We start from the raw sequence: 22,734 nt of genomic DNA, 5'->3' as shown, positions 1-22,734 counted from the left end.
TCGTTGCTTTCCCCTGGACTCCCTGCAGAATACTGTCTTCACTGCTCCAAGTAAAGCCTTATAGAAACTGAACAGAGCGAGCAGATGAAATTCCATGTTTGATATTTGACTCATTTGTAAAGTTTGATGCTGCTGACTTGTGTTGAGATTCTGATTTAAGATATGCCACAGTTTTTCTTACAAAATATCTCTCTCAAGTTGTCTTCTAGCCTGTATTTGTTCAGTTCGTTATTCCTTATGTGTAAGCTTGTCCTTATTGATCTGTCACCATTTTTTCATCAGGCTCTTTCTCCAATTTGTCATGCTCATTCTGAATTTTAATCCCGTCCTATGATATTTCTGTAGAGTTTTCAGCTTGATACCTGTGACAGAGTCCCTGAAAATGATGAAAGGGGAGGAACAGGATACTCAGTCTGGATAACTTATTGCCTAATTCTGTCATTTATTATGAATTGTTTAGTCTCTATGAAATGCTGTTAGTAAGCTGATGCCCATAGTATCAGTAAGATGTATGTATACCTATTATTTCCTAAGGTACATTGTTTATGAAATATTGAACTGTTATGAAAAATTATGAAACGTTGAAGCTGAAGGTGATAAAGAATGGCAAAATACCAGTATGGATTCTGGGTTCAGCAATCCCAGCAATCAGAGTAATACCACCTGTTTGCAAGCCCGGAGAGCAGAGAGAGCAATTAAAGCCTACAGAAAGGTTCGTCCCCAAATTCAAATTTAGATTACTATTTCAAAAATGGTGAAGATTTGCAATTTAATCTGGAGTAACAGCAGCTTGGCTTCTCAAGATAAGAAGATAGTGATTCAATTAGTTAATGTGTGTGTCTACACTTAGAAACACTAGCCTAGCTTTTAATGATGTAACACCTTCCTCCACTTCTTCATGTAAGGTGACTTGCAGACTTGTTTCTGCCTGCAGGGTTAAGATGTAAAATGGGATCTTTTAATAATCCCAAATGACAGGACCTGCCTGCTCTGTGCCATCCAGAAAAGCTTGATTTGCTCTTCTGGGCCTGCTCCAGGTCTTGAAGATGCTGCAAGTTGGATTATATTTTAACAAGGTAGAATAAGATGAATACATAACAAGACCTGATCCCATCCTCATGTCATTTGAATGTGCTGTAGTTGTTCCAAGCCTACTTGCTTCATCGGCTTTTCAAACTGCTCTTCACATACTGTTGGCTAAAAATGAACAAGAAAAAACACATTTCCTTACCGGTTGTGCCTGAATTTATGACTATTGAGCCTCCAACTTTCAGTTATGATCTGTCTCATATATGTAATAACACATTTTCTGCAGGTGATGAGGTTTCTGTAACTTGTGATGAACTGCAGGCAGCAATTTGGTTTATTTTATAATGCTTCTTTGTGTGTACCTGAAAATGGGTCATTTTTCTCCTGCAAGAATCACAACAGGTATCTCTGCAGGGTGACAGTCAGCAGCTGAACTGCATAGGGAAGGAGAGATGCTGCCATTAGGTTTACTTCGATTAAACTATTGCTCTAGCTGGAAAAAAAACCTACCCAGATGCAGGCTCTAAGCTTGCCAGGTGAAAATTGTTCTCAAGAATAAAAAAAAATTATGATGATGAAGATTGCCTCTTTAATGCATATAGTGTGGAGAATGGATATTTGTCACTAGTGGGTTCTGGTCTGGGGACTGCAAAGATTATTTCCTCATTTGACCTTTATAACAAGAAGTGTCAGAATTCATCCTGTTTGTATCAGACTAGTGTGGCACTGGATATTAATCCTGATGCAAAAGGATTATGTGAATTTCACAGGCACTGAGATAGATTATCCTTTTTGGCCTGGCTGGAAGGCCAGAGTTTCTTTCTGCAGATGCTGGTGGGGAGCAAAGTGTTCCCGGGAGAGCAGTACCAGAATAACTGAGTGTGAACAGCAGCTCTGACTTGAACTTTCTTTTCACTTTCCATTTGTTTCTGCTGTTTGAATGTTGTGTTGCCTTTGAGGACTTGCTTCTTTGAGCAGGGGCGGTGACGTGGATGGCAATGTTACAGGCTTTGAGAAGTCTGTTAACGAGCTCTTTGAAACACTGAGTAAAAATACTTGGAGGAAGTTTGGGGATAACATCACATTTTAAAAGCAGTCCTTTCACACTGTTCCTAGCTGCCCATTTAACATTACATTTTTTGCCCAATGTTTTGATAAAATATAATTTGTCCTTAGGTCTAGGCACAATTCAAATTTTGATGTTTTCCAGTATCATGTGAAGCCCTAGTATCTCTGCTGGTTTTCACACTGGATAATAAGTCAGATTTTTGCTTGTTTGGTAGTCACTTTCCACCCCATCTACCCTGTCCACATTCCATCCTCTTACCCTGTCTAAGTTGCCCCCCTGAATTCCCTGGTCTGTCCCACAGAAAATGCTGCTTCCAAGAAGGGGCAGGAATGTCTGCTCTTGCTTGCAAGCAAAAATCAGGTTGGGGCTGCTATAAGCTATTGTGGCACCATTGCTTCAGGGGCTGAGGAGTCTTAACCACCTGTGTGAAAGGTGTGTGCTGTATGAGAGCTGTTGCTTGTCTTCTCCAGGGGAGAAGTAGTAGTTTGAGTAAAGGGTTCAAAGGGTGGATCCCGCCCAGTGCTCACCAGCTACACTGTGTTGTCTTGCGGTAATGATACGGGACAGATCTGTGTGGAGTCACTTCACACTTCAGCCTCTTCCTGGGGTGCCAATTTACAACAACTAAGTCATCTGAAATACAAATATGTTGGGTTTGGGGTTTTTTGTTTTGTTTTAAATTACAATAAAAACTTCAGTTTACAAAAAAACTCCTGGGGAACTAGATAAAGCCATAGGCTTGCACTGGGCCGTTGCAGCCTGGGACCCCTTGATGAAGTCCATATAATTTACATCACTTTTTTCCTTCTCTGGTGTTTATAGACTCAAGCATTTAAAAAATACGTGAACAAATGTGGAAGGTTAATAATATATATTTTAAGCTCTTCTATATTTACCTTCTGACTTCTGAGAAATTTCATACAGAGAGTATTTTCTCAGACCTTCCAGAAGGCAACTTACTTTTTCCTAAAGTAGGTAAGATCAGTTTCTCCCCAGAAATGTACATCAGACAGCCAAAGTAAAGAAAAATTAGGGGGAAAAAAAATCCCTCTCTCCCTGATGTGAAAGCAGGAATGTTTGCATGCTGTGTCAGTAGCTTCTGCTCGTTAGACCTGCAAACTGCCCAGTGAAAAATGGTCTGAAAATAAATGTGCAGTGAGTCATTTTTTTCCTTCCCTGAGTTATACCTCTAATTAATCTCAATCAGTTTACAAAATCCATTTTTACTTGGATTTAAAAAGCATGCACTTTGACAAATAAATCTGGTAGCATGGGTACAGTGTTTGTGATTGTTGCTGCTTAAGACCTGTCAGCAAATGTATCATTACTAATTGCCCAAGTTTCAATGAATCAAAACACTCTAGTTTTACGTCAAGGAGAGAGTTGAGCCCTTAAGTTACTGGATTAGCTTTAGACTGCTTTAGTGCTTGAGCCCTTAAGTTACTGTATTAGCTTTAAACTGCTTTAGTGCATCACATAGAGGCCTGTCAGTTTAAATTCAAAAGTAAGAGTTCAAGAAGTTGTCAATAACTGAAGACAGCGTACATAGGATTATTTATTTTAATCCAGTTAGGCATGTTCTTTTGATTTGGTTTGTTTTTATTTTTTCCCTGTATCCCCAAATCCCTTATGGACCTAAGAGACCAGTAGATAAGCAGCAGGTGAAGGCCATTAAAATATTAGTCCATTTACTTCAATGAAACCCAGGCTCAACTCAGGATATTGCATGCAAATTGCAAACAAAACCAAAACCCAACCCAATGATAGAAATGTGAACCAAATGATGTATTTTATTACAAGAAGTGCAGCTGTTCCACCTCCTTTGTCTCTGCAGTAGTGCTGCAGCAGTAGAAGCTTGCTGTGAGCATTCCAAACAGGTTGCCCAGAGAAGCTGTGGCTGCCCCATCCCTGGCAGTGTTCAAGGCCAGGCTGGAGAGGGCTTGGAGCAACCTGTTCTAGTGGAAGGTGTCCCTGCCCATGGCAGGGGCTTGGAACTGGATGAGCTTTAAGGTCTCTTCCAACCCAAACCATTCTGTGATTATATGATTCCATGATTCCATGTTTGCTGCCTAGTTGTATTTTGACTTACTGCCACTCCTGGGTTTGTACCCATCATCCCCATGTTTATGCAAGTTCATGTTGCTGCAAAAAAGTGGCAAGTAAAAACCCTTTCGCTTGCATTGTTGCATTGTTGTCTTGAACCAACTAAAAATCTCATTTAATCCCTTCTTCTTTCATTTAGTTTATTCTTCAAAAATGTTTTGAACACAAGTGTACATTTCTTAATAGTGACATCGTTGTGACTTCAAGATGTATTTTGCAGTAATTTAAAAATATTCTTCTCTCTTCTTTGTTTTTACATCTTCGTTGGCCATACTTCTGTTTGGAGATTCACCTAAAAGCTGCTGTGCATTGTGCTCTGTAACCCCAAAGACCCGTATCTCTCAGTAATGTACTAACAGCCTTTAAAAAGAAAAAAAATCACTTTGGGAAATAAAAGGTTTTCAGACTAATGTAGCTAATATTTACATAGCATGCTACGGGAAGTATTCAGGCAGTAATTTATTCTGGAAAACTAAGGTAAAGGCAGCTCAAATGTGCTTTTGGAAAGGCTCTTGTTCACCCTGGGCATACCAAGAGCCTTAACAGAAACCTTAGAATAGGCAGCAACCTCTTTCTCAGTTACACTGTGCTGTAAAAATAGTCATCCAGACTAGCAACCAGAAATTTGACCTTATAATGCTCTACACTAAAGCTCATCATTGTTACAAAAATCTCGCTTTCTTGCTTTATTCTGTCCCTGGATCGTTGCACGGTAGAGATGACTTTTGAGGGAGATTTTTATTGCATGTAGAAGAATATGAGTAAGATAATAATCAGAGACTGCAGCAAGAACTCTCCCTAAACTCAGGTCTTTACTAATATGGGGCACAGGTGGAGAGAAAATTGCTTTGGTTTGGGTGGAGATGAAGAGAGATTGATTTTTACATTGTAGATGTTTATCACTAGCAATGATTTTTTAATGTGTTGTAGAATTCTTACCTGTCCATGAAATAGAATAGACATAATGTAAATAAAAGGTAATAAATATTCAGGCCATGCTATTGCTGAATGACAGTTGATGTTTCCAGTGGATTTGATGTATCCATCAATGATACCCTGCAAATAATTTATTATAGTGTGCCTTCTGAAACTATGAGATTTTGATAACTAACATTCAATTAATGAATGTTAACACCTTAGGCTAAATAACTCTACAACATGTGCCACTCATTGTTCTCAAAGACTAAAATCAGTCTCTAAAAGTGAGAAAAGTGAAAGACAGTTACATGTTATACCAGGGAATAGCTTATTCCTTTCAGTTCAAGGGCATATGATCTTGGGGTGCTCACTACATGAGCTCCTTACATATGGTACTTGTAAGGTTTCTTCACTGCACTTACAACACATCCTCACTTGCTGAAATATGCACACAGATCAGAAACCAGTCTATCAGACTGTCTTTTCTGTAATCAGAGAGTTATATGAGACTTTTTTGGGGGACACCACCTTCTGTATCCTGGCTTGGGACCAACAGCTACTACCAAAGTGCAACAGATAGGCTAAGAATCACTTCTCCTGCTCACATCTAAACCCCTTGCTCTTTGAATCCTTTTATTGCTTCCCCATCTTTTCTGTATTAGTGCTGACCCTTCTGTCCCTGCTGTCTTAAGTCTCACATAATCCAAATCTTATCTTCAGTAAATCTCTGCTATTATCTCCTGAATCCCTTCTACTTTGTATACTCCTCCATCATTATCAGCATCAGCATCATAACGTAAGTACCTGATGCCTTCCTGATGGAGCTTTCCAAATTTTGTTTTCCCTCTTTAAGCTTATTTCTGAGGGGTACCACTACCTGTTCTTGCATTTCTTACCTGCATCGTCTCACAGCCAGTCTTCTGTTTCTCAAAACAGCCAGGGCTGTTTCTCAAGTCTGAAAGTGTCAACCCTCTAAATCTCAGTCTGCAAAAGCAAAGTCCGATGGAAAATGTTGTGTACTGAATATCTTTGTTAGTCATATATGTGAATCAGAGCTTTTTGTCCCAGCCATGTGAGTTTCTGGTAGCTTCAGTGGGCTTACTCATGATAGCAAATGCTACATTCAATAGCAGGCATTTGCAGGATCATCCTCTATGATTGTAATCCTTTTTTAGATAGGGAATGTGTCAGCATTTTATAAAGGGATGTAAAGATGCGTGTGGCCCATACAAAGTCTCCATAATCAATGTTGCTCCATCAGTTGATTACAGGAATTTAGAGATTGCACTATTGTGATACAACAGTCTGTTTGAATTTAGTATTTAGGAAGAAATGATAGGAATTAAAAAGGGGGAAACTTGTGTCAAATGTCTCTTGATGTGGTAGCTCTTTCTGTGGATACAATGCCCATCTGTTTAGAAATACTTTTGACAGCAGACAAATGTCCTTGTGGTTTCTTTCCCAAATTCCAACTGCTTGTGTCTCAGACTTCTATCTCCCCTGGTCTGTGTATATGATACTGGGGATTCATAAGCGTAGAGAACCTTTGCCTGTAAATTCCACCAGGTGTTTGTTGGTGAACTTTGTGTAAGCATCAAATTGCTGAACTGTTTGACAGGCTGAAGGAAACAGAATGAAGCTCAAAGGATAACAATTCACCTTTATGCAATCTAGAAAACAATACTATAAAATATTACATCAGCTGCTGGCAGCTGTAGGTTTGCCTGCCTGCTAATTTACTATCGCAAGTGTTCCAGAAGCCTCTGTAACCCAGGCATTGCTATTTATATTCATAATGATTTATTTAAGGACTCTGTACACGTCAGCAAAAAGTCACCCAAAAAAAGCAAAACAAAGATTAGTTGTCTGAAAGTGCATAGAATAGAGAAGAATAACCCGACAATGGAGTTGAGATAAAGTTTATACACAGTAAACAACTAAAAAGAAAAGAAGGGGGGGGGAAATATTTTCAACTCATCACATAGGAGCCAGCACCTCTGATTTTGGCACTAGGCAGTTCCCGTCTGAGGCTATTAAGAGCAGGGCAACAGGTGTCTGGTGGCCAGGGAAGGAAATGAGAAGCCATGACACCTGAATTGAGATCACAGACCTGCTCCTGCCTTTGTGTCTGGAGAAGGAGTATTAACCGCCTGATGCCTCAACTCCTCTGCCGGCTGTAGTGGCACCAACTCTCAGCTGTTAAAACTTTTTGCTCGTTTATAAGATGTTTTTTTCCTACAGAGAACTTTATTATGTTCTGTGGAAAATGCTAAGAAAAAAAAGGATGAAGGATTCTGTAGTGGAGCGCAACACTTTTTAGCATTGAGTCTCTAGGTCATTCTGAAGCAGAGATTTGAGTGGGTCCCTTAGGATTTGCTGTTATACATGCTGAAATGATCAATCACAGATAAAAAATGGACTGTTCTCATCTCATAGATCATTTCACAGTGAAACAGTTAAACTCCTGGCTGCTTTCTGAAAAACAGAGATCTGCATTAATAAGGTGACCTTATCAGAGCCACCCCTGGGGGGAAGGGAGGGAGAAAAAAGGTTGTGGCAAGAAAGTGAATCCTATTGTTAATCTTTTTCAGGGAGACTTGGATTCCTGAATGCAAATTACTTTATATTTAAATTGTGCAAAAGCACAAAAGGTTCGTGTCTACAATTGACAGATATTTCATTAGCTGACTCATGGAGCCTTGCAAATGGTTTCTTATGTTAACTTTCCTTGAATTTGTTTTCTTTGTTCTTAGCAGATCTTGCAACGGTGATCATTTTGATTAATGTATTCAATGCTCTATTTTACTCCCGATTCATGTTTTTTGCAGCAGTCAGCGTTCTGGCCTGGGTAAGGTGAGACTGCAAGCTGGCTTTAGCGTTTCTCCAGTAGTGCCGATCTGATGGGCTGGCTTCCAGCTGGAGACGAGAGAAGCATGGAGGCCGCTGTAATGTATTTTGCATGGTAGTGACCCCAAACACGAGTTAAAACAGGCTTTCATCATCAGATGTAGGATTGGCTCAGCCACATCCCTCTGTGACAACAGATGGGTGCTGCATGGGCTCTGTGCTGCTAGAATATCATCTTTGTATTGCTGTGAGCCTCTCAGGACTAGGTACGCTGGCTTTGTGCCTCTCCATTCAGATAGATTTGTGGTTCAGAGTGAGTGGTTCATTACGTCCCAAAACTAGAGATTGTGTGCTTGTCTGTTTAAAAAAGGTACCATATTATTTGAGGTATTAATTTGGGGGGGGGGGGGAAGAGAATCATAGAATCATAGAATAGTTTGGGCTGGAAGGGACCTACAAAGGTCATGTAGTCCAACCCCCCTGCAATGAGCAGGCACATCTTCAACTAGATCAGATTGCCCAGAACTGCATTCACCCTGGCCTTGAATGTCTCCAGGGATGGCACATCCACCACCTCTCTGGGCAACCTGTGCCAGTGTTTTACCACCCTCATTGTAAAGCAAATGCATAGGTTAAAATACGTAGGTTAAAGTTCATTCTATCTGACTTGAAGCATACCAATACTAGGTGTCTGGTCTATGCTACATATTGAGGAACCAATAATCAGTTCAGGAGAGAATGGTTCTTCTTACCCCTGAACTGACTTGCAGTCTCTCCACTGGAGGTGCTTGCTCTCTGCTGATCCAAAAGATAAGCTTCAACAAGCTGCTCAAGTTTTAGCACGTTGAAGTTTAGGGTAGATACTGTCCACCCCACCTACTGAACTAGACTGAATATCATCATCAAAGTTTACCCATCAATGTAAAGAACCAGCTATGAAAATTGCTAGATTAATTGCCCCAGATACACATCGATATGCAGGCAAGTTGCTGGAGGCCTGCAAGCTCTCAGTATCCTTTCCCTCTTTTCTTCATGTCTTTTTCCTCAATGCTACATTTTTTGTTCTTTTCAGAACTTTTTGGCATTTGTTGTTGCAATCAATCTGCTGTTCCCTGCTGACGCCTCTTATTGCATTGGTTTTTCAAAATCTTTCATCAGCGCCTGAAGCATTACATTGTTCTTCAATCTGCGTCAAGCTCCAAGTCCTAAAATACAAAGACCTCAGGGGCCTGGGCCTTAGTTTCTTCACAAGTCACTTGTCTCCATTACCCTCCCTGAGAGTCGCAGCTTCAGGAATCATTATCATGGCAAGATCCCAGGAAGAAACGGTTGAGATACAAAGGCAGAGCCTCAGCAATAAAATCGGAAACCGGTCAGGCCTAACCACTTCTATAAAACATTGCTTTGAAACTGCTCTTCATATGCAGGGGATATGAACTCAGCAGAAGACATTTTACTTTCTCATGAATATTTTCAAGCTATTTTCCATTTTTATAGATAATCCAACATACAGAGGGTTTTCTGAGAAATGTTTGTGAAATAGGAAACCTGTTTTTTTTCAGGTTCAGTTCCTTGAAATTTTTTATCCTGATTTTACATGGTCAACTACATTGAAAGGGAAGAAAAGGTTTGGAGGGTGACTATAAAGGAGGCTGTGAGAGAAAGCAGTGGAAAGGTGGATTATTTTTTGCTTCATAAGTCTCTTCCCTGTTCTCTCTTCTGCTTCACAACAATAAATAGGATTTTTTCAGCCTTTTTTTTTGCTTGGACTTACTTTGCAGTAGATGTTTAATTTCAAAAAGTGGAAGAGAAAAGCAGAGATAGATGGGAATGAGTATCAGAGAAGTATAATAGTTGATGTACACTTAAAACTCAAGGGAAAAGGGAATAACGGTATGACTCAAGATATGTCAATTGAAACCAAACAGCGTTGTTCATTTTCTTTTAAACTGTATTTTGAAGCAAAAATCTTTAAACCAATATTTGTAGATAAAATTCCATCTAACTGCTTTTTCACACAAAAAATTCTCAGATCATTAGTTCGGGACAGAACTGGACAGCCCTTCCAGCTGATTTAGGAAAAAAACATTCTGATCTCTTAATCCAAATTAATCAATAATGCTGAAATCATACATATGTTCAACATGCAAAATATTAAAGAGAGAGAAGAAAGACTTCTGCTGCTTAATTTTTGCTTTAAATATTTTTATGCCAAATGGTAGACATTCTGAACACTGTGACAGAGAGCTGTTACTTGTGAACAACAATTTCAATGTTTTGGGTTGAGTTTTAGCTTAATGTATGAATCCCACGTCCTCGCTGTCACGAAATCTCCATTTTACCGCTTTTGCAATATTGCTGGCATATGTCTCCAGCTGTCTGTTGCTGACATAGAATTGCTTGTGATTATCTGATGCTGAGCTGTTCTGCTCTGGTTTTGTGTTTTTAATCTCTCCAACAATACCTGAACATGCTGTGCAAGATTGTGATTATTGGGGCAGCATACAGTCATCTTTGAAATATACTGTCCCATGCAGAAAATTGGAAATCCTTATGATCTTTGTATTTGTGTTGAATGTGAACTAAATTTCTTTCTGATTTCATAATTTAACATTCCAGACTGTTGACTTATTGACTACAACATTAGCATTTTCCAGATTGGCAGACAAATTGCCTTGGAGGAGTGTCTATGTGTATTTATACATCACCCAAAGGTTAAACTATAGACTATATTTTAATTGCCTAGAGATAACTTGGTAAATTATATCACTAGTACCAAAACTTCTAAACTTAAAAGATGAAACTTACGTACTGAAATCCATGTTAATTTCCAAGTAAATAAACTACTCAGCAGTACTGATTACTGTCAGGCTTCCACTAATCTTCGTTAAATAGCATCCCAAAGACATAGCTGCCATTTTAGAGGGATTTTTAACACAGAGGAAATTTTCTTCTTAGCCTTCATAAGCATGGAGTTTGCATTGATCTTGCTATTTCAGCAAGGACCACAATTAAATAAAACCCAAAATGCAGAACAATGAAAGTGAGGCATAAATTTTTTTCACTTCCAATTGTCTTAAAATCTGGAGGTGTAAAAAACCAAAACCCTGAACAAGTTAAAACACGTAATGTGCTATAAGAGCAGCAAGTCTGCTCACTGAGGATATTTTGTCAGAGGAAACATAACCTTGGAGCTATTTGAGGCATTTAAGAGTAAGTCTAGTTGTTATTCACACTTCTTACTTCCCACGTCAGCAATACTTTTCTCTCTAGAGTACAGACCCCTAAATAAATTACTGAGGAATAATGAGTGTCCTGCAAATCAGCTGATTTACAGTAACTGCCCATGTATGTGCTTTTACAATTGGTAAACATGAGTTAATTCTAAGTAGGTTGCTCTCAGTGGAACAAATATGCAGTAGCTTGATTACCTGCTGTGCTTTTACCTTTACAAGTGATCAGTAAGAAGTCAAGTGGAGTACAACACATTGAGCCTAAGACTAGGAGACACATGCCTTCCTTTCCTGGGGGTTTTGAGTTGAGGGAATTATGTGTATTTAGATGAAGAAAAGGATTTTTACTACTGGAGACACAAAGTGGGGGCCTGAACTCCTTCAGCCAGATGGGGAAACCAAAACCAGGCATCTCACTTGCCAGGCAAAGGCCCCACTGAGGCCTTTATCAATCGAAGGTGGGAGACATCACTGTGGTGTCCTCCTGGTCTTGCTGGTTGATTTTCAAAGAAATCTCTTTCAGCCTGCCTTTTGAAAGGAGGTTTACACATAATCTATCTTCAGGTGAGAATTTCAGGCTGTTAAAATAAGAAGATGGAGGTATCTTCTTTCAATGGATGAAAGTTACAATGCTCTGTGCTCCATGGTTTCTGTGGATGGGATTTTGGCAGCTTCCACACTGTGCACAGATGGTATTTGAGATCTTGTTCTGAGACAGCCCTGCAGGGTAAGCAATAACTCGGTGGGATTTCTTGGATTATAAAGCTGCATATAGGTATTCTGAGGTCCACTCAAGTCCTTTCTAGGTCCAGCCTCTCTTTGAGTCCATTTCAGAAGATGATGTGTGAGCAAGAATGGTTACTGTCCTTGTTCTTTTTGATGAACAGATTGCTTAAAAAAGAATAAATACTGTGATAGTTGCCAGGAAGGAATTCATTGAGTTTGGAAGAGACCACAGAAAATCAAGATATTTGTGTCACACATGGTGTGCAAAATCAGTGAAAAGCCTCTGTGGGCAGTAGCTGATGCCAAAGGTATATTAGGAGTCTTGGTATAATGAAATTGCTCTCTCTGCTCTTTGTTAAATTATAAGTGGTGTCCTTGTTAGTAATCACACTATGGGATTAGAGACTGCCTTACTCTTGGAGACTGACTAGGCCTTTCATTGTAGAACATTCTCCTGGAAGAACTGGCTGCTCATGGATTGGACGGGTGTACTGTTTACTGGGTAGAAAACTGGCTGGATGGCCGAGCCCAAAGACTGGTGTTGAATGGAGTTAAATTCCGTTGGCAGCCAGTCGAAAGTGGTGTTCCTCAGAGCTCAGAATTGGGGCCAGTTCTGTTCAGCATCTTTATCAATGATCTGGACAAGGGGATCACGTTTGCAGATGACACCAAGCTGGGTGGGAGTGTTGATGTGATGGAGGGTAGGAAGGCTCTACAGAGGGATCTGGACAGGCTGGATTGATGGGCTCTAGCCGGTGGTATGAGGTTCAACAAGGCTCAGTACCGGGTCCTGCACTTGGGCCACAACAACCCCACACAACGCTGCAGGCTTGGGGAAGAGTGGCTGGAAAGCTGCCTGATGGAAAGGGACCTGGGGGTGCTGACTGATGGAGCTGAACATGAGCCAGCTTGTGCCCAGGCAGCCAAGAAGTCCAACAGCATCCTGGCCTGTGTCAGACATAGTGTGGCCAGCAGGACCAGGGCAGTGATTGTCCCCCTGTACTGGGCACTGGTGAGGCTGCACCTTGAATCCTGTGTTCAGTTCTGGCCCCTCACTACAAGAGAGACATTGAGGTGCTGGAGCAGGTCCAGAAAAGGGCAATGAAGCTGGTAAAGGGTCTGGAGAATAAGTCTTATGAGGAATGGCTGAGGGACTGGGGGGGGGGGGGGTGGCAGGCGGTTAGTCTGGAGAAAAGGAGGCTCGGGGGGACCTTATCACTTTCTAAAAGTACCTGAAAGGAGGTTGTAGCGAGGTGGGCGTTGGTCTCTTCTCCCAAGTAACAAGTGATAGGACAAGAAGAAACAGCCTCAAGTTGTTTAGATTGTATATTAGGAAAAAAAAAATTGTACTGAAAGTGTTTTCAAGGACTGGAACAGGATGCCCAGAGAAGTGGTTGAGTTGCCATCCCGGGAGGTATTTAAAAGACACATAGATGTGGCGCTTAGCGACATGGTTTAGTGGTGGACTTGGCAGTGCGGGGGTAATGGCTGGATTATAGAGATTGTTTTATAGACTGTCCCTTCAGGTCAAAGGCCAGGCAGGTATGGGTATCTACTGAACTGTCCTTACCTATTAAGAAATGTGTTAATTCATCACTTTTCATAGGTGAAAATTTATCTAAGTCATTATTAGCTTACTTTCCAAGCAGTTTACTATTTAAAGCAGTATCCTGAGCTACTGCACTGTGCTGCTTCTGGTTTAGCCCTTAAACAAAATGCAGATGTCCTTTTCTTTGTGGTCTTTTCTCTCTTGAGTTTTGGATAAAAACTGTAGGTATGCTTTACATTTATGTTCACTAAATACTGTGATATATTCTCAGTAGTGCCACCTTTTGCTTGTAATATAATCCTTGTTGTCTCCCCATCTATTTTATCTTTTCTATTTTATTACCTCTTATAGGTACTGGTAAATAAAAAGGGAGCAAATTTGGAAAATATAGGCCATTTGGAATAAATTCTGTGTGTATCATATCAGAGAATTTGGAAGATTATAGAAATATTTACAGCTCCCAAAGAGTCTATCTATATACGAAGATTGAATTTACGGATGGACATAAGCCCTGTTTATTCAAGCTGTTCTGGAAAGACTGGTTTTGCAATATTTTCTGTCCTCAGAATAGTAAAATTAGTTGTGATGAATTTACCAAAGTCTGTACACTGCAATGCCCCAGACAGTTTCTTGTTTTCATCAACATTATTTTTCTACCAGTTTGGACTGTGTAGTATCTGCAGACGATGTATGTTCAAAATATTGGATTGCTATGTTTTTGCATACAAACCTTATAAAGAAATACCAGACTGTGTGTACAAGCATCAAAATTTGATTATATGCAGGATCTAATCTTAATATCACACCATCCTCACTGAAAAGCATTGCAAGAATATTCCAATTCATATTCTGAATGGTGTGTTTCTCTGCAGTCATCTTGCAGAATTCTTATTCCTAGCAGGAGAACATCACTATACTGAACTGAATAAAAATGTATACATTAAATTGCTTATTCAAACGTCCAGCTTTTGATGTTTGTAGAGAATTTAAGCATGAGACAATATAACCTGAGCTTTGTTTTATTGATATGAGAGGCTAATGTGAGTTACAAAACAGGAAAGAATGAGAAGTTGTATAATATGCTGGAAATGTGAAAATAATGCAGATTTCAGTCATTAGCTTTCACAGCTGTATTTGCATAGAAATATACTAACGGCTGGATGACATTTCATGCATGAACTTGACAGAGCATCCTTAAACATATTCATATTAGAAGAGTACTTAAAGGGAACCTCCAACTTGAAAATTCCCGTCTTTGTTTAAAAAACCCAAAACTATAGTTTCCTTAGGGGATTCTAGTACAAGATATTTTTTTATGAAACAAAGCTTTCTTTGTTATGAGGAATACTGTGACAGCCTATGAAGGGCCCTCCTTTCTGATCACACTTCAAAGAAGATCCCGATTCCCCTGAATGTTAAATATTATTGCACAATAGATGTTGCTCAGGCTTTCGTGGAAAAGGCTAGCAAAGCACAAAGCCCCTTGAGGTTTCAAACACCTCTTGGGTTATCAGTTTCCTATGCTATTTTATGTTTTGAGGGAACACCTTCCTTGTAAGTGGGGCAAAGATGAATGCAGATTTTCTATGCTGTGTGAGATAAAAGGAGTTACTCTTCCTTGAAGAACTAGAATTCCTAGTGGTGTCCATCACAGTTATCTCATGGTATGAATTTTTGGGAGTTGGGTGTCAGCATCTCCTTCCAGTTAACCTTTGCTTGTTGTATGTTGTGTTATTTTTTTAATTCAGCTACTAGCACATACCAGGTACAACTTCAGTTGTAACACATAAATTATGAAGATGTTTGGTTTTAGTAAGAGTGGGGATGTTCACAGAGTACAGTGAAGGTTTTTATATTAGTACTTGCACTTTCTAGTAGTTTCAGTATTCAGTTTGCCAACTATGAAGAATTATGTTTTAATTTAAATGTGATTATTAACAAGACATAGCTGAGTAAGGGACTCTTCTGAAATATTCTGAGGATTATTATTGCTCTGTTATGTCCCATTCACCTTCCACAACAGGATTTTATGTGGTGACATTAGTTGATGTTCTTCAGAAGAGCTGCTGGATCATCTCTGATTGTGACTTTCATTAGAAGTAGAAAATTCTACCTTCTGAAGTGGCAAGATGTGAGCACTAATTCCTGGGAATATTTTCTAAAAACTCACTTCATACTGAAACACAAGCAGCCCTGAAAGGGATTAGGAGTATGACAAGAGTATGAATTAAAAAGCACTGGGACGTAAAAACATTCTCTCTTTAAGCAGTTTTGACTTTGTCCTCACACAGTCCCATTCCTGCTGCTGCTGATTGTCAAGAACCTTCCAAAACAGCAACAACCAGCTCTAAAGCCTGTCCAGTCTCCTGCTAAAACCAGACTTCTGAAGGAGAGTGGAAATGTGTGTATGTGGAGGTACCATTCTGGAAAAGATCAGTCAGTAGTATTTAATCTCCTTCTCTGCATATCTCATATTACTTGTGTGAACCTCTCAAGCAGAATAGATCTATGCAGAAAAGGGCTGCAGGATCGTTTTCCCTGTCAGTATGAGATACAAATGCAGTGCTGTGCAGATGTGAGAAGAGAATTCCAAAATGGAAATATTATGAAAAAGAGTCATTAATACCATCTTACTTGGAAGCTCTGTCTAAAGCATAACATAATCACGGGCAGTGTCTAGTAATGATATTTTACACTGAAGCCCAAAGGTTACAAAGACTTTAGTCCTTGCCAAATGAAAGTCACTTTGTCATCTAAGGTACAGAAGGAATCAAATTCTTGCAGCAGTGCAGAATCTATGTATGTAAAGCTACTTTTAAAGTCGTATTAGTAAAATGTCTGTCAAAAGCCAGGAAAAAAGTCTGGTTTAAAAAAGGAAAGAGAAAATCTCAAATGAAATTTCCCGATACAGTGAAAACATATCGGCTGAAGACATCAGTGGATGGTAGTAGCAATAAAGATCATTTGGGCTGCAGCAGCAATATCATCTTCAGAGAAGTTCTTGAAGAGGGTGGCAGTGGTACTAAAAGGATGTGTTTTAAAGGTGAGTCCACACATAAGTCATCTCAAAGGAAATGCCTTTCCTACTTTCCTCATAGGCAAGAAGTTTACAGTATGGAAAACAGCATATTGCCTGTGTACAGAAGATGGTATTTAGCAAGATTCTGAATGATGTACAGCAGGGTGGGAGCTGAAAGTCACGATGATTTGAGTGTCATTTGCAGCTCTCAGACAACCCAGGTTCTGGCTCCCGCTGAGCAAAGGACTGGGTGAGAGTGGGGAGAACTGCTGCTCATACCAAGGCAAAATAGCGCCGACTGGCAGCGTCTCCTGATTCCTGTTGACTTTCTCTGGGCATGTTTAACCTGTAATTTGGAAAAGGAAAATACAGTCTGGCATGTATTCTTGAAGGGTTGCCAGTCCCAGATCTATCCATTGCATAGCCTGCCAGAATGGGAAAGATAAGTATCTTACAGACCAGTATCCACAGTAACAGACATTGGAATTTTATCTTTTCAATACATATAAAAACCCAAAGAAAATAATTACTTTTTCATTTTCCAGTTTTATAATAGTAATAATGACCTTTAGGTCAGGAATTTTCAGCAGTTAATGACTCTGGCTTTTTCCTTGGCCTTTGGTTTCTCCAGCCACTCATTAACACTGAGGAAAGTGTCTTCTCCAGTGGTCACTTTGGCTTAATCATTACCTTTTCATGCTACAGAATATACCAGCTGGGAAATAAGCATCTCCTATGCCAGCGGATCCATAAAGTGTTCGTGAGGTTTCATTTCATTGAAAGAATATTCCGTCAGGACATGAGAGTTTAATGTAAAACATGATTAAGTATTATCCTTGGCCCCAAGAAAGGTTAGATCACTTTCAGGAATTGGGACTGAATATATTTGCGGTGACACCTTTCCTCTTCTGAGGATGGTCTAAGGCCATAATTTCAAAAGATTAAATCTTAAGAATTGATCTATGCAATCTCGGTTCCCATACTATTCTCTTGGTATTAGAGTCCTATGGAAATAATATATGAAGACAAATATTTTCTTGTCCATCTTCTAGGATCATACAGGAACTGGACTTTTTTGTTTCAATTTTATATGTAATCGTGACACTGAAAGCAGCACGTGGCAACAGTATCTCGAGAGTGAAAAATCATTTAAAATCTAAAAGGAAACAACCCTCTGGAATGGCTGCCCTGCTCTGTTTCTCTAGCTGGTAGATTCCCCTCTTCCAACCACCCTTATACTTGGGAATTCCTTTCTTGCACTTTACTGTATGATTAAAAATGAGATATTATGGAACAGAGGTATGTTCTGACCACCCTATTGATCATATTCTTGGTAAAAATTAACCAGGATGTGAGTAGACTGTATGTGTGTACATACATAAACCTTTGAACAGTCTTCAGTTCTTGTGCATCTAAGTTATTCTTTAAGCTTTATGATTTAAATGCCATTGTTAAAATACAGTGTTACCTAAAAAAGTTTCAGCTAAAAAAATTCAGAATATATCTTTCCTTTGGGGTATATTTGAGCTTGAAAACAATTGTGTAAGAAATGCACTACTTGGCAGAATGAATTCACAAGAAAACACTACTTTTCTGAACTGCATATTGAATGTGTATGGATTCCTAGTCCAGTGTACTGTTATTGCCGAGTAGTCAATGTTAGCAGTGAAGCACCTCCACTTGAACAGTAAAAGAAAATGGGAATTTCTTCAACAGTAGATTTAATATCAGAACGGTGTCCCTTGGGAGTCTGGTATTAAAAATGGAAGTCATGTGAGTGATGAGCCTAATTTTAATGTTTTGCCATGAGATTTAGCACCTGCGTAACTATTATTGGTACTATTAGCTTTTTGTTTTGTATCTTTATGTGAAAATACAGAGTGCACATCAAAACAGCAGGCACCAGCTTTGGCTTTAACACTTTTTTTACTTTTCAAGAAAAATAACAGCAGCAAAATATAGGTAATGTTCCAAGAAACAGCCACCCGGGGGTCCCACGAGGGCTGGGACTGTGCTTTGTGGTTTCCTGACCCTTGGAGTGACACTTTTACTTTTTAAGCTGAGGCTTCATTGGTATTTGGAAAGTATGACAGTCTACTTCTCAGCAGGGTTGTGTCATTTCTAAAAGGCTGGACTTGCTAGAGGATTTAAATCTGGTGAGGATCCAGAAATTCCATTAACAATGAGTTTTAAAATCTACACCTTTAAAATAACTCTACATCTTTAAACCTCAAGCTAACCTGAGTGTTAAAACCAGCTGGCTAACCTTTGGTAGAAATGGGAAAGGTCCAAATGAAAGGAGTGACAATATTTGTGTTTCATTCAGTGCTTAAATGGATCTTTTCCTCAGCTTCACCGCTAACCAGTGCAGATTATTTATAGGTTTTAAAGATAGAAAATAACACCATTCCTTGTAGGCAGAAGAAAAATGTATAGGATCATTACTAATTCTTTAGCGTTATAATGCCTTCTAGCTCAATGTGTGTGCTAGGCACCAAGTGTAAACATGCATTTATCATCCTGACCTTTAATCTGTTCCCAAAAATGTCCTTCGGTGGGGAACTGTGGAACAGCCTTTCTAAAGGATTTGAGAGCTTTTTTTTTTGCTGATGATACAAAGATCTCTACGGCCCTTGCTGTAATTGAACCTTCAAATGTAAAATGATGCACATTCCAGTTTAAAGCATTCCCTTTCCAAAAAAAAGTATAAAACCAAGAACCCAAATAAACAAAAAAGCCCCCAAAATTATGGAACTAGTTTCCTTCACATGAAGTCTTTCAGTTTTCTTTTATTTGGGCAAATTACCCAGGACTCTTTGATACCTGAAGAGATCTTTCCCCTTCCAAGTCAATGTCATTTTCAAGTCCTTAGCTTCTCTTTGTTTCCCTTGTTATTTCCAGTTTCTCCATTTTTCTGTGTTCCTTTCCCTAGACAGCAGTCTTAGATGTTGCTAATAGAATTCAGCTGCAGAGGAAACAGAATCCCAGTAAGACTCAGTGTATCGAATCCCTCACTAGCCACTGAACTTAGTGGGAAAAATTGTCCTTCACGTAACTTTAACAGTGACCATGGAGTAATTCCAGCTATCAGTCTGTCCTGTCGTGTTTCTGTAGCCTCTTATACCTCCATTGTAACATGAGGGTAGGAAGATAGGAGCGCTACAGCAGCTGTTACTGTTTGATCAGCCACACAATCTTTGCTGGAATTTCCATTTCCCTTGCAGCCTAGCTACTAGGATACATTTGTCACCCATACTTTGTAGCAGACTTATATTTGCCTGTAATTACATACCAGTCTGGCAATACTTTATTGTTAACATAAAGTACTGCCATTTAAATCCCCAATCTTAAACTGAAGTATTTGCTAAACTCTGTAATTGCTAAAATAATAAAGTTGCCATTATTGTCTGGGAAGTTTACAGCTTGTTACTGAAATACTTACATTGGCTTAACTATACCTGTATGCACTCGTTATGTTTTCATGTGTTGCTTTAGAGACAGACAGTCGTCTGCTGGGCATAACTGTAAGTTTCTGATACCTCACAGAATGGCTGAGGTTGGAAGGGACCTCGGGAGGTCATCTTGTCCAGCCCCCTGCTCAAGCAGGGCCACTGGGAGCAGGTTGCCCAGGACCATATCCAGATAGCTTTTGGCTTTGAGTCGGCTTTGAGTTTCCAAGGATGGAAACTCCACAAGCTCTCTGGGCAACCTGTGCCAGTGCTCAGTCAAAACTTTACTTCAGGTTCTGCAGCTTGTGGTCTGTTCCTATGTACCACGACATCTATAAAAGATAACTAGGAAAAACAAGTTCAGTGTGGTTAAAGCCAATGTAATGGGTACAGATAGTACTGCAAACACTTAGGGATATGCAAACCAGAAAAAATATTTTGGTTTCTTTTTGTGTTGGCTTTTTGCAAACAAAAACAAACACTGATGAGGGACATCACTTTTGCTGTTTGTTACTCATTCTACAATGTTTTCTTTTGCCTTTAAATAGTTCTATTTGTATTATTGTTCTGTTCCTAAGACTGACTGGGTAAAACAGACCTCAACACTAGAAACATGAATAAGTTTGCTGTGAACCATAAGCAATGTTGCCATGCTATTATTTTTCTCATACAGGAAGCTCAAAATATCCATACTCAGCATGTGTCTCCAAAAGCTTGGAAATGTGTGCTAAAAATGACACCGTCTCTAACCCTTGCTCTTACACACCTGCACAGAATCTCTCAACACTTTGTGCTGTTTAAGGAAGGGTGGGGAAGCTTCGTGTTCTTCCAGCAATCAACACTGGACACACCACTGAGTACAGTTGGCTCTGCGTTGCCCTGAAGACCTTTTGCTAAAACTAGGTGTTCAGATTCTGTCAATACCTGGCAGATGAGTGTGGAGTTGTGTGTTGTTTGGCCCTGGTCTCCTCACATTGGCCACTCGCATTTCCCTCCAAACCCTTCCTCCACACTTCATAGAATCATAGAATGGTTTGGGTTGGAAGGGACCTTCAAAGGTCATCTCGTCCAACCCCCCTGCAATGAACAGGGACATCTTCATCTCGATCACATTGCCTAGAACCACATCCAGCCTGGCCTTGAATGTCTCCAGGAGTGGCACATCCACCACCTCTCTGGGCAACCTGGGCTATTATTTTACTACCCCCATTGTAAAAAATGTCTTCCTCACATCCACCCTGAATCTCTCCTCTTTTAGTTTAAAGCTATCACTCCTCATCCTATTGCAACAGGCCCTGATAAAAAGTCCCATCTTTCTTATAGGCCATTTTTAGTACTGAAAGCCCTCGACAAGGTCTCGCTTGAGCCTTCTCCAGGCTGAACCACCCCAACTCTTTCAGCTGTTCCTCATGAGAGGTGCTCCAGCCTTCTGATCATTCTCTAGCACTGCCCCAGCCTCTAGCAGAGCTCCCCGTGGTGCATCACCTCCACAGAACCAGGAGAAGGCTTGTTTCTCTGGAACAGGCATGAGGAATTTTTAACTTGGAGCAAGAGCTTCGTGGGGGCCATTACTGGGGACGAGCTTGAGCATCAGGGTCCAGAAGGCGTGCGCCTCTGTCAGGATCTGTCTGCCCACCCATGCCGTGGCCATAGCCGAGGGGTGGGAACCGTTGCTCCGACACAGGTGCCTGGCAGGTAAGGACCGACACCGGCCTGGCCGTTCCCCGACAGCCCCCCGGCCACCACAGCGGAGGTGGAGCAGGTCGGGGCCTGCCGGCCGGCGAACCCCAGCCCCGCGGAGGGGCCACCGGAAGGGGAGTTTCCGGCTGGGCCCCGGGCGGGCTGGGGCCGGGTCTCCGGGCGGGCGCTGCTCCTCCCGCGGCCCTTCGCCGCCGCGCGGCCCCGGCCCGCCCCTCGCGGCATCCCGGCTCGCGTCGCTCCGCGTTGGATTGCTCGTGCCTGCCCGGAGCCGCCGGCTGCCCGTGTGTCGGCGCGGCCAGGCGAGCTCAGCCGAGCGCAGAGGCGGATTTTGAGGAACAATACCAGCTTGGGGAGCGCGGGACCGGCGCGGCCGCCCCGCCCGCCCGCCGCACCATGTACGCCTTTGTGCGGTTCTTGGAGGACAACGTCTGCTACGCGCTGCCCGTCTCCTGCGTGCAGGACTTCAGCCCCACGTCCCAGCTCGACTTCGACAACCAGAAGGTCTACACGGTGTACCGCAACCCCGAGGAGGCGGAGGAGGACGACGAGAGCCCCGCAGAGTGGGGCGACCGCCTACTGCTCCACAAGGCCCAGATCCTGGCGCTGGCAGGTGAGGGCGGGCCGGGCCAAGGGGGAAGGAACGGGTGTGGGGGGGGCCGGGCCTGGGGAAGCCCCAAATGCAGACCCCCTCCCCGCTGAGGTGGGGGAGCGAGGGAGGGACAACGGGGGAGGGGAGCGGGCGGCATCGCGCCGACACATGCTCAGAGCCCGGGCGGCACATGGCGGGCGGGGGCCACGGAGGGGCGGGAGGACGGAGATGGGGTAGGTAGGGGCGTCCCTCCATCCATCCCCGCAGGGGCCAGGACCGGGAATGGGTCGCAGGGGGTCGTGGTTTGTGTGTGTGCGGGGGGGCATCGCCGCTCTCCCGTGTGGGCTCTGAGGCGTGGTGCTCGTCCGGAGCGGTTTCCGAAATACCCCGTGTCGTGCCCCTCGCTGCGCAGCGGCGGGGTGAAATCACAAACTTCGAATGAGGAAAAAAAAGTTAAAGGTTTTCATAGGCGGTGTATTTATAGCGCACGAAGTCATTTATG

The 22,734-nt window shown here is 41.5% G+C and overlaps 2 protein-coding genes across 7 annotated transcripts in view; both read left to right on the top strand.

Annotated features, from left to right (window-relative positions):
* AGBL4 (ATP/GTP binding protein like 4) overlaps positions 1 to 22,734 on the top strand; it is a 956,884-nt gene that overhangs the window by 537,379 nt on the left and 396,771 nt on the right. The window lies entirely within an intron of this gene.
* BEND5 (BEN domain containing 5) overlaps positions 21,578 to 22,734 on the top strand; it is a 31,489-nt gene continuing 30,332 nt past the window's right edge. For 4 of the 5 annotated variants that reach the window (XM_030494964.1, XM_030494962.1, XM_030494963.1 and 1 more), the window contains exon 1: positions 21,788 to 22,253. Coding sequence is in view for 4 of the 5 variants with exons in the window: in XM_030494962.1 (XP_030350822.1) it covers positions 22,037 to 22,253 (217 nt within the window). In the remaining variant the exon portion in view is untranslated. Of the gene's footprint in view, positions 22,254 to 22,734 lie in introns of all 5 variants that reach the window. The other variant, XM_030494960.1, reaches the window with a different exon arrangement.

Source organism: Strigops habroptila, chromosome 8, assembly GCF_004027225.2.
Source record: "Strigops habroptila isolate Jane chromosome 8, bStrHab1.2.pri, whole genome shotgun sequence".
Classification (NCBI taxonomy): Eukaryota; Metazoa; Chordata; class Aves; order Psittaciformes; family Psittacidae; genus Strigops; species Strigops habroptila.
The sequence above is the reverse complement of the archived record's forward strand: the minus strand, read 5'-3'. Positions and strand labels throughout refer to the sequence as shown.